At 42.6% G+C, this 12,864-nt stretch overlaps 2 protein-coding genes across 2 annotated transcripts in view; both read right to left on the reverse strand.

Moving 5' to 3' along the window:
* Positions 1–48, reverse strand: part of ptpdc1b (protein tyrosine phosphatase domain containing 1b) — a gene marked incomplete at both ends in the record, with an annotated part of 7,372 nt that extends 7,324 nt beyond the window's left edge. The window contains one exon of the mRNA XM_080833432.1: positions 6–48. Within this exon, the coding sequence (XP_080689558.1) occupies positions 6–48 (43 nt within the window). The remainder of the gene's footprint in view (positions 1–5) is intronic.
* Positions 49–3,807: 3,759 nt separating this feature from the next.
* Positions 3,808–9,264, reverse strand: adtrp1 (androgen dependent TFPI regulating protein 1; the record flags this gene model as incomplete). The annotated part of the gene is made up of 6 exons (XM_080832448.1): positions 3,808–3,836; positions 4,726–4,904; positions 6,949–7,064; positions 7,450–7,551; positions 7,658–7,807; positions 9,097–9,264. The coding sequence occupies 6 exons, from the start codon at positions 9,262–9,264 to the stop codon at positions 3,820–3,822; spliced, it is 732 nt and encodes a 243-aa protein (XP_080688574.1). The 3' UTR covers positions 3,808–3,819.
* Between the last annotated feature and the right edge of the window lie 3,600 nt (positions 9,265–12,864).

Below are 12,864 nucleotides of genomic sequence, written 5' to 3' on the forward strand. Positions count from 1 at the left end.
TTTACCTTTGACATCAAGGTGAGTCCAGCCATCTGATTCCCCAGTCATCAAAGCGGCCCAGCCCAGGTGAACGCTGTCCTACGTCTAGTCCGTGTGTGGTCAGGGTTTCACGGGGAAGAACATCCTGTCCCCCCCACAGCACTCTACAGCCCAACCACGGCAGGACTCAAGGGACGCGTAATAGACCTAATCCAGCCCTGAGATCACAGGCTCTCGCTCAGTGACATCACACCCAATGCGCTCGCCTCAGCTTTAGTAAGCACAAACCGTCCGTCCATGACAGTCTGCTCTTTCCGCCTTCTCGAGAACAGCTTCGGAGGGCAAATGTTGAGGTGGAGATGGAGGTGGAGAAAGGTCTGTGCTATCCTTCTAGAAGGCGAGGGAAGAATGTCAGATGATCCAGTCGAATGTTTGGCCAGCATTTAAAACACACCTTCTCATTCACATTACTACCTGTGGGTTGGGCGACACAAATTACACGGCTATTTCTGACCCCTCCTGGATTACTTTCTAATCCACTTAGAGCAGATATACTCCCGAGGGTCTGGCCTGCCCCCGGCCTCATAAAGTTCATTTAGACACTAAAGATGATTGAATCAACAAGATGAAGTGCCTTAGATGGGATAGAACAACAATTAAGCTATAAACCAAAGTCATTCTGGGAACTATGATTAAACCCAATTGAAATCCCAACACTTTATAAAAACAACAGAAATTGCTTTCCCCAAACATAAATAAATAGGAAGTTTGTGGTTTTCTAAAAACGAATGGTGATGGACATGCCAAGCAATAACAAAAGTATATAGACCTTCACGTCTGTTAACTACAGATACACCTAACTGACTTCAGTGAAGCCAAGGCAGTTTGATAGTTGATTGATGATAACATTAAGTGATAATCTAGAGACAACATTTAAGATAGTGAAAAAGCCACTCTATCTCAACAATGGGAAATAGTGATTGAGTCAATTGATTGTTACAGAGTCAGGTGAACGTGGCTGGAATGTTCTGTTTGTCCTTAGTTGACTCCCATAGTGTTCCGTCTCCCATCCCATCCACACTGATGCGTGTGTTGTGTGTACTTTATAAAGGCATAAACCTCTGTGTGGTGATAACCTATCATGAATAGAGTTATCTTTCCTGTTAGTGTTCCCCTGTGATGACCAGCATTCAAACGGAATTCACTTTTACAAAAGACAAACCGTTGACACCCAGTGACTCTGTGACAAACTTGGCCCAATCAGCGCGAGCCGTGATTGGCTTAGCCCTCACCAATCTGATTAGCGCAGTGATCTCTAAGTAGAAAATGTGTTTAAGCAAACGATGGAGCCATTTGCACAACGTCAGACACTGTCTGACAGAAGCGTCACTGAGATCACAAGTGAAAGTAGAGCAAAAAGTTATTAGCGAAGGTTTTTTTTTGTTTTTTTTTAAAAAACCCATTTTTGAGATATAAGGTCATAAGGTTGTTTGTTTACTGTAGTGTTCAGCAGCGGTGCAGATGGGATTTTTGTTATTAAGAGTTATTAACTGATGATTGCCGCTTTTCGTCAGGAGAGTGGGGGGGGGGGGGGACGGATCGGGGTCACTATGAATCTAGGGGGGACATGTCCCCCCCGTCCCCAGTGCTATCTGCGCCCCTGGTGTTTAGTCCTCTGTTTGCACACACACACACACACACACACGCACACGCACACGCACACGCACACGCACACGCACACGCACACGCACACGCACACATCCACGGACAGTCGGACACAGATGCATTTAAACTCTGACTCTGAGGGCGTGTGGCGCACTCATCTGCGTGTTGGAAAAAGGTGTTTTACCGTCTCCCTCAGGCAACTATGGACACACTTAAAAACAAAGACCATGTGATCATTTTCGTAGCTTTATGGTGAGACGCAGAAAACTAGATATAAGACACAACACACCTTTCATTTCCGTCGTGAAGTGGGGAGTTGCAATGCAATAGCATCAAGTCCTTTGTAAAGGGGAACCCTAACGGATCACCAGACAGCCGTCCAGGGATGGAATCTGGAGTAGAACAGGGAGAGCTTGTGGCGTTCCGACATCTAATAACAATGGCCTTGTGTGTTTCCTGAAATAGTCATTGTGGACTGTATAAAATCCAATACAAACTTAAAAGCAGTTAAATGACAAACCCCATACTTTTATAACTGTTATAACAACAGAAATGAGGGGAGGAGATGGAGAGATGAGGAGGGGAGAGGGAGAGATGAGGGGAGGAGAAGGAGAGATGAGGATGAGGACAGGGAGAGATGAGGGGAGGAAGAGAGGGAGAGATGAGGGGAGGAGAAGGAGAGATGAGGGGAGGAGGAGAGGGAGAGATGAGGGGAGGAGGAGAAGGAGAGATGAGGGGAGGAGGAGAAGGAGAGATGAGGGGAGGAGGAGAGATGAGGGGAGGACAAATAAGATGAGGGGAGGATGAGAGGGAGAGATGAGGGGAGGAGGAGAGGGAGAGATGAGGGGAGGAGGAGATGTATGTAGTATGTATTTAGGAGAACAATGACAGGAAGGAATCTAAACGGTGATGTTCTTTTCGTTTCTAAGCAGGGCAGCACTGTAGATTGAGATAAAGTGCTAGCCTGGGTGACAGCCAAATTTAGCCCCGCCCACGACATTTGAGGTCGGGAAGTTGGGTCTGGCATAGAACTATGCCAGCACCAGAGCTGTTCCTACCAATCCAATTGCCAGGGCAGGCTTTATACGATGATGGACAGATGATCAACAGTAATGTAATCAACCAGGTCGACAAAGAGCGCTCGGGTTTAAATTCGTTTTCAACAAACGTGGCTGCTGCTGGAGAGCTGGGATGTGTAGATTCTGCCATCAAGTCTGTCTTAGAAGACATCGACAGCGCATTCATTTTGAAAGAGGAACAGAGAAACGTGATCAAGGCATTTGTCGATCGTAAATATGTTTTTGCCGTCCTTCCTACGGGATTCGGTAACAGTTTAATTTATCAGCGGGCCCCGGGGGTCTACGTTATGCTCATACTACGTTGCACTGATTGAGCGAGGAGGCATTTTTTTACTGGCTCGGTTGAAACACGCCCCATTATCACAACCCAATGGAGCAGAATCAGACTCATATTCTGACTAGAATTATTCAGGCTAATTAAGTGCTGCTTTGCAGAAGAAAACTACTAATGATAACTGATAACTAATAACTAAAAGGTTATTACAGGACATAAACACAACATACAGAGAGAAAAAAAGATGCTCACGACACGGGTGTAATGCAACCTAGCGAGAAGAAGAAAATATCAGGGATGTCCTTTAAACTGGGACACCAAACATGAAAGACACACATGGCGTTCGGTTTATGTAAATCACATTTATTTAATTGAAAAATACACTTCAATTCTATTTTAGACAGCTATTTAATAAAGGAATCCTATTTTGATATACCTGGGCAATTAAATACAACACAGCACACATGGATAGAACTGGCCAATAAAAAAAAAAAACAGCATCTTGAAGTTATCAGCATGTTTTGAATTCCTTTATATGACATGCTAATAGTGTAAACCAAGACGAAACCAATCATTTAAAACCAACTCTCTAAATCAGGGTCATTCTTGATTGATGCGGATAGGTTCAGTGCTGAAAATGGTGTGTAGTTTAATAGGTACCTGAGTCCCTTTGTTGAAAAGAAATGTTTCATATAAAAACAAAAAAAATTGAAAGCGCTGGTTTAATTCGATTTCAAAAGCTTCCTATGCTTTGGTCCATGCCTCTGCTGGTCTGCCTGCACGGTCCCCTTCATCAAGGTTCACTTCACAGCCATACAGTGTCTACTTCTTTTTCTTCCCTTTCAAAAAGAAGGGAAGAAGCACATATATTAGCAACACATTAATGCAGGCAGAATTAGCTTTCTTTCCTGTTACACTACCAACACTGTTAGAACACCATTACAATGAATAATTCTGCTATGGTCTGTTACTATGGAGACGGCCTGAAAGAGATACACTCTAGTTGGAGCCTGCCTCAAGGCATTGTGGGTAGAGCTTCAGCTGTGACGTCAGGATACAGAGCATTTCACCACAGGAATTAATACAGGGTCAATTATTACTATTTCACTTAAAGTCGCATTATGGCGTTTTGGTCTAAAACTAGCAAGCTACCGACCAAAAAATGACGCAAAAACCTTGCACACACCACCAACAGCCCAGCCGGGAACAACTACCGACTTGCATTTTTTGGCTGCAAATGCTTTTCTTACATATTCGCAGGGTGTTCCGACCTGGAACACATAACTACATAGTGCATAGACTTACAGCTAGGGGGAACGACAGGCGTAGTTATCCATCCTTCTCAAGGCCATGTACCATCAAAATTAACTTAAAGAAGATATCGAAAGTAGTGGCTTATCAAAGCATACCTCAAAAAAAGGCGAATTGTTCCACAGCGTTGCTTTAATATATCTTTTCAGGGCAAAAACAGAGGTGACGTGAAAAAAAGAGGAGACTGGGGGGCACTGTAGGTCACACAGTAGCCTCGACCACATTCGGGCTTGAATCTCGGGGAGGTCACGGGTTCGAATCCGGCCCGATGCTATTTCTCCTGTCCACTCCACACTTCTTCTCCCTCTCATTTCCTGTCCAACTCTGCACTAATCTATCCATTAAAGGCATAAGAGGCTAAAAACAAATCTTTAAAAAAAAAAAAAAATTAAAAAGAGGAGACTGATCGTGACTCACCTTTCCCTCCGCTCTCCCCTGCCGTGGACCACATGAGCTGGCTCATCTTCTCCCCCAGCAGGTACAGGGGGGCCATGCTCAGAGAGGCCAGCCCCAGGAACACCACCAGACCCACGGGACTGAGGTGGGACATGATGGGGTACACCCAGATCCCCGATACATGGTGCACCCACAGGACCCTGCCAATGACGAAGCCGGCAGAAAAATATAATTGTAATATATTTTCATATATAATTTCATGCAATATAATTGAGCACTTTTATTATTTCATTTTTATTTTTTATTTTATAAATTACGGTCCAATATAGATATGCATCTTAATCAGTATGTGAGCTACCTGGGTATACAGTCCACCATGAACTTGCTATTATTAGCACAGTTGAGCTACATTAGCTATATATATATCCACTATACGAATTGACTTTTTAACCCACATCACCTAATGCTCTTAAGAAAGCTGTGTAACCAGTAACAGGAAGAGATTCTACCGCTATGGATAGGTATTGGTAGGTTGGGCAAACATTGGGTCCGTAGTAAAAGGCCATTGGTCTTTGGCCACATAACAAAAAAAAGGCCATTGGTGGATATTTTACTGATCTGTCTTGTAATATTGCTTATTTGAAAACGACCTTACAGGTTTATAGCTTGGCTACAATTTAACTGAGTTTGTTGCTCTGCTTTAGCCAGGCGCTATATTTCACAGGCAAATACTATTGATGTGCAACACAGCTAGCTTAGCAAAAAGATAGCCCGGGACTGTATTTCAAAGCGGCTTCTCTCTGTTACCTTTAGCAAAGGTATCTGTGATACACTGTACACTGCCACACTGACGATGGCGTAAGGCCGAAACGCGTCTGTACGAAAATAAACTGGTCTTATTTCTAAAGAGAAAAGCTTGAGAGTGCGGTTTTTATTCTACTAATAGTTAACATTCTTTTACTCGCACCCGAAAACGTATTTATATATATTTTTTGAAGTAGAGCGCGCCTATCCCTACTAATACACTGTACATGTAACATGAATTAAGATTAGATTAAACCAGCCAAGACAGCTACTACACATCGCTGGTCACATTGGCAACAGGTTAAGGTTCAGTATGAAACAGGCTTGATGTTATGAATACATGTGTTACACAAAATACAAAGGTTGGCAATTCAATACCAGTGGCGAAAAAGACAGATCACATGATGCAGAAGTTTGTTTATTGACACATCTTTTAATGACGGCCACAGCGCTTTAAAACTATGTGTTTATGAGTTACATTATTCAAAGGTGAAAGGTAGACTCATCATGAGTGTATGTGTCAGTGCTTGCAATACAACGGTGTTGGCTGCAAGTTAACTCCACGGTAATGTTAGCTTTTGTATATGAGCAGAAAAGGCTCATTCTATCAAACTCGCGCTTGCCTCACAGGTGCAATTGATTGATTCACGTCAATATGAATGGATGAACTGACTTGCGAGACAGTCTGCAGGCTATTCATGATGGGGCCGGGGTGGCTTTGTCGAATAGTCCGAAATTTTGGGGGACGCACTTAAGCACAGAAAGAGGGTTATGTAACTGCGCAAGGGGCTCTCTTGCATCTTACGTGCTTACGCGTTGCGTTTAAAACTGAATATTTTCCGGTCATTAGTCTTAACATCGCAGGTCACATTGGCTGCGGGTTCAAGTTCAGTATGAAACAGTGAAATCAGTGTTAGTCTACACATCGCAGGTCCCATTGGCTGCGGGTTCAAGTTCAGTATGAAACAGTGAAATCAGTGTTAGTCTACACATCGCAGGTCCCATTGGGTGCGGGTTCAAGTTCAGTATGAAACAGTGAAATCAGTGTTAGTCTACACATGGCAGGTCCCATTGGCTGCGGGTTCAAGTTCAGTATGAAACAGTGAAATCAGTGTTAGTCTACACATCGCAGGTCCCATTGGCTGCGGGTTCAAGTTCAGTATGAAACAGTGAAATCAGTGTTAGTCTACACATCGCAGGTCCCATTGGGTGCGGGTTCAAGTTCAGTATGAAACAGTGAAATCAGTGTTAGTCTACACATGGCAGGTCCCATTGGCTGCGGGTTCAAGTTCAGTATGAAACAGTGAAATCAGTGTTAGTCTACACATCGCAGGTCCCATTGGCTGCGGGTTCAAGTTCAGTATGAAACAGTGAAATCAGTGTTAGTCTACACATGGCAGGTTACTCCAGGACATGAGAGAGGTGGCAGCAGGGACTCACCATGCCAGATAGAGAGCGACAAACACAGCCAAGCCCAGGATGCCTTTGGCCCGGCTGGGGAACTTGTGAGGCTGGAGGAACATCTGCACCAGGAGCAGGGGCATGATGACGGTGTGCTGGAGAACGGGAGACGGAGAGAGGAATGTGGTTTGGTTCAAATCACTCTGACATTAAGTGGAATTATAATCTCTGTATGTGTCTGTCTGTGTGTTTATGTATTTGTATAATTGAATAAGATATTGAATTGTGCAAAGTAGCAAAATACCTCACTGAGAACGATTATACTTAACATACAGGCTATTTATGTGTTTGCATATAAGTAAAACAAAAATACAATCCACCAAATCCTCAGTATATTAATGAGTAAGGAAGGATGATTAGGTGATGCAACATAACCTTTGCTCCACAAACACAACCTTAGGTCTGCCAAGAAAGTGAAGCAATAACGAACTGTATCTGTAGCAATAACGAACTGCAATCTTTTTGCAAAGCTATACTCACCAAAGCATGGTTGAGCCATATTGGAATGATATCATCCAAAAACTTCGGATAAACGAGTTCGCGGTTGTAAGTGTAGAGTGTCCAAAAAGATGCGAAGACAAACTGCAGAAAACAAAACTGGGTGAATCAGCACAGACTACAAACTCGCAATAAAGCATTAAACAAGACAGCAAGGATATTGACCAATGCTGGAAACAACAACACTTACTGTCCCAACTGGAAATGCCAAGACAGTAAAGAAGTAATCTCGCGTTTTTAATAGGCGAGCTGGAAGTCCGCTACGAGCGGCTTTATTAGACACTGCCATGTGAATGATATCGGTCACAACACATAATCCAAAAAAGACCGTCTGCATCACCTGTAAACAAAAAGGAATGCAGAGTTATTGGAAAATCTGTGCTGCATGTACGCCCATTGGTAAACTATATACAATTTGAAAGAATCAATAATATTCATTAAATCGAACGTTTGACACTCCGGCGTCAAGCTATCCGTCACTTTTTTCTTTGAACTCTGCTATTCTTAGGTTTACAGTATGTCTATGTTTACAGTGTCCATTGGCTTCAGTTCTCGCGTGAATTTCCTTATTTATGCCGTTGGAATATTATACACCATTTCAGTTTTGTTTTACACAATCACACCTAAAGGATCCATACACAATGAATGAACAAAGTATATAGACACAATTCTGAGAAATAGTTTAAAAGTCCGACCCAGTCTAATGCCGACATTTTGCTCCCTGTCTCAATCTTACACCTTAACAAATACACCAATGCAATGTTACAGCGTAATAGCCTACACTACCACGCCTGAAATATCATACACAAAGAATGAACCAAATCTTACAAAAATACATTTTAGAGAAATCTTCGTTTAAACCTACACCCCAATGTCTAGACAGTCAAATGTTGCGCCATCTCTCGAAAGGAAAGCATAATGCATGGGCCTGTCAGTCAAGGTTCATGACCAATAATAGGCCTATAATAATCTTTCCCAGGGACAGTCGTAGTTGAAGGCGAGTATTATTTGATTAATAACATACATTGATTTGAATAATAACCAAGTAGGCTAAGGTGTTTATGCCTTCGCATACTTTACACCATGACGTTTAACCTCAATGCTATCACTAGCTTAAACATGAATCGTAAACACACCTTACTTGGTGATTAAATACAGAGCAGTTTCATATTGCCGGCAATTATTCAAATAAAGACTCGGCTTCACACAGGACTGATCCAGGGCTTGATAATCCTATTCTGTTATTTGTGATGAAGCACTATCTTTGACAGGTTAAGTAATGCAATTTATAGGAAGACAGACCTACACTAGCTTTCCTTTCGAGAGAGGGCGCAACATGTCACATTCTGTGACACCCTGCAGGAGTTTTAAACGAAGTGCATCGATTGATTTTGTTCATTCTTTGAGTATGGAGCTTTGAGGTGTGCTAGTATATTCTAAAACTGAAATGATGTAAATAATATGCCGACGGCTTGAATAAGGACATTCCCGCTTATCACTTCAAATGGACGAACTGCAGTGCATGCACCGTAAATCTACGAATACCTGAAAAAGTCAAAGCTTTGACGCCGGTGCCTGACATTCCCAGTAACTAGATGTTACTAGCCATGGGATACTTTGTTTTCTCACCAGGTTTAAGAATGTGAGGTACTTCCATCGTCCTCCGTATGTTTGCGCTCCGGGATGACGATCCGATATTTCTAATGAACAATTAGTCCGTAATGTGAAAACATACCATCCAAATACTGCTAAATGAACAGACAGACACGACCTCCATCCCAGACTCGTTCCAGCCATTTTCAACTGACGTTACTTCCGCATGCCCTCAGAAGCACTGTTTGAAGATTCTATAATGAGGTTGCCAGATAACTCAATAATCCTCCGACTTGATCTGATCCCTTCAAATACAGTTTTTCTCGATTGCTTAAGCAAGATTTTGATCGTTTTGTTTTGTTTTTCAAAACACCACACACAATTAGCACAACACCTCAGATCCATTGTAAAATTAAACTCTCTTGAAAAAACGTTGTACTGATTTATCGAAACCATATTTTGTTACCATATGAAACACACTTTCATGACATGGCTTAATTATGTTTGTACCAGTTACACACTGCTGTGCTGTTGCAAACCTAAAACACTTGTAGCAATTCTACTTCTCCGTGATTCGAGTAGTGTAAGTGAAGTACACACACATTATATACTTCTGTGTGTTTAGTGATTTGCAAATCACTGTGTGTATTGTTTTGCAAAAAGTGTGCCCCTTGTGCTTAAAGTGGTGCAAATCTGAGCAGAGTTTTGCTCCTTGAGTGTAAGGTTTTGATCATTGTGTAATGCTTTTGATTTTAGTGTTTATGCAATCGCAAAAAACTGTAAACGGAAATCATTGGAAAGGTTATGGCTTTGTATCTTAACAACTTTCCCTGTTATCACATTAAGCTATCGATTGTTCATTCATGATTAATGTCGTTGGTTGATGTCACTACAAGACTACAAAGGCACAACTACATCTAAGCAGAGTTTCTAACCCTATCCATTTAAATGTTCAGTTAGCCCTAAATAAAATGCATCTTTCTTCTTTTAGTGTTTGCAATGCAGTCGTGGGCACAACACATGAAAGAGGTCAATACATTCAAAGAAAGGCATAGAATTATCAGTAATATGGAGAATTGCAGGTCATTCTTGACAACGCTATTCTTAACCTTAATATTAAAAGCTCTATCGCTACAGTTCTACCCATCATCACTTGGGCCAAAACGCCTTTAAATTCAAAGTGATAAATGGTGAAGAGTGTTGTGTTTGTAGGTTCTTCAATAAACAGACATACTTGAAGAGAATGTTCTTTATAACTTAGTCTAGTGTGCAACAGGCTTACAACGTAAAACATGCGACTGTATCACTTAACGTCTGGTATCACTCTGCGCATGCGCCATCTACCTGATGGTTACATGTTCATATCATTACATCTCCCTTTCTTAACATAAAGTATACTTTTATCAAGACAGCACTCAAATCTCAATTAACGAGTACCTTACCTTTAACTGTAACTCTTAATGCATTCCAGCTTAAACTCTGAACTCTAAAATGCTGAAAGACATTATCTCATATTACTCATAACTTTATTACTAAACAAGGATTGTCTAAATCTGTTCAATAAGTCTCTGAGGTGGCTTCACATTCCTAGAGGGTCTTGTAACAGCTGGTTCCTGAACAGGAACTGGTGCTTCAGATGGTGGCTTCTCTGCATGTTGAGGTTGATCAGCAGCATCATCATTCCTCTGATCTGCTGTAGCTGGTGCCATGATATCTCTGCGATTCCGTCTTAGCACAGCGCCATCTTCTGTCTGTATGTTGTATGACCTTGGTTGAACTTCATTGAGGATGGTTGCTTTCTGTGCCCATGTATTACTTTTGTCTTTCAGTCTCACATGGTCACCAGTGTGCAGCTCAGGTAAGTTCTGTGTTCCTCTGTCGTAATAGAACTTCTGCTTCGCTTTTTGTTGTTCCTTGAACCTCTTTACCTTCTCCCCCTCTTTTGATTTCAGAAGACTTTCTTGAATGGGCAGGTTTGATCTCAGCCTACGTCCCATGAGCAGTTGCGCTGGTGACATACCACACTCAAGTGGTGTTGTGCGGTATACCAGCAAGCTCTGGTAAAAGTCTGTCCCATCATCCTTAGCTTTGTACAGAAGTCTTTTCACCGTCTGAACAGATTTTTCCACTAACCCATTAGACTGTGGGTAGTGAGGACTTGATGTTGTGTGCACAAAATTCCAATCATCTGCAAAGCGCCTAAAGCTGGCATTGGAAAACTGAGGACCATTGTCCGTAAACACTTCACTTGGCACCCCATGTCTGGAAAACACGGCCTTCATGGCTGTTATCACGGCCTCCGCTGTCGTGGAGCTCAGTCTACATACCTCTGGATACAGCGAATAGTAATCAGTCACGACAATGTAGTCTTTCCCAGCGCATACAAAAAGATCTGCGCCCACCTTCATGTATGGCCTGTCGGGCACTGGGTGCGGCAGTAGCGGCTCAGCAGGATTGCTTGCTTGATATTTCAGGCATGTTGAGCAGTTTGACACCTCATTTGCCACATCTTGATTGATTCGCGGCCAGTACATTACTTCACGTGCCCTTTTCCTACATTTTTCAATCCCAAGGTGCCCTGCGTGTATCTTCTTGAGCATATCTTTTCTCAAACATTTTGGCATTACAATCTTGCTACCCTTGTAGATGATGTCGTCCACTACCGACAACTCTGCTCTGCAGTTCCAGTACTCTGTTATATCCGTCGAACAACCTTGTTTAGTGCTAGGCCATCCATCAATGATGACATGACGCAATCTTTTCAGTGTTTCATCCTTGCTAGTCTCTGATCTTATTTGTTTCATTCTCACATCTGCCACAGGCATTGCGCTTGTTATCATGTCCACATAAGTGTCCACATCATCTGACATAGTGACGTTTGCTGGCTCTTTTGGATCTACTGCTCTTGACAATGTGTCTGCTGTGTACATAAGCTTCCCTGGTGTGTACATCACAGTCAATGAGTAGCGTTGCAGCCGGATCATCATTCGCTGGATTCTTAGTGGGCAGTCATTCAGGGGTTTCTGAAACAATGCAATCAGTGGCTTATGGTCTGTTTCAACAGATATGTCCTGTCCTGACACAAATTGATGAAAGCGCTCACAGGCGTATGTTATGCTCAGCAGCTCTTTTTCTATTTGCGCATAGCGCGTCTCTGCATCCGTCATTGAACGTGATGCATATGCAACTGGTTGCCAATCTTCATATTTTTGCAACAAGACAGCTCCAAGTCCGCTCTGTGACGCATCAGATGAGATCTTGATGGGCTTCGATGGGTCATAAAACTTCAGCACTGGTTCCAATGTGAGCTGTGTCTTTAAGTCTCTCCATGACTTTTCATGTTCGTGGTCCCATTCCCATTCCGTTCTCTTTTCAGTTAATTGTCTCAGAGGTGCCATGCGTTCTGAAAGGTGAGGTATGAACTTTGCCATGTAGTTAATCATTCCATTAAATCTCTGTACATCCTTCTTACATTGCGGCCTTGGCATGTTCTCAATGGCTGACACTTTCCTGGGATCTGGTCTAATTCCTTTGCTACTCAGAATGTCCCCAACAAATGTCAGTTCACTCACCCCAAGCTGGCATTTCTCTTTGTTCAACCTCAGATTTGCTTTTCTGGTTGCCTCCAGAACATTTCTCAGTCTCCCATCATGTTCAGCTTTGGTACTTCCCCATACGATGATATCGTCCATCGATGTATCCACCCCGTCCAGATGCTCATAAATCATATGGATGGTCTTATGATACACCTCGGGTGCTGATGCTATACCAAAAGGTAATCGCAGGAATCGATATCTGCCAAAC

Source organism: Sprattus sprattus (assembly GCF_963457725.1).
Source record: "Sprattus sprattus genome assembly, chromosome: 2".
NCBI lineage: Eukaryota > Metazoa > Chordata > Actinopteri > Clupeiformes > Clupeidae > Sprattus > Sprattus sprattus.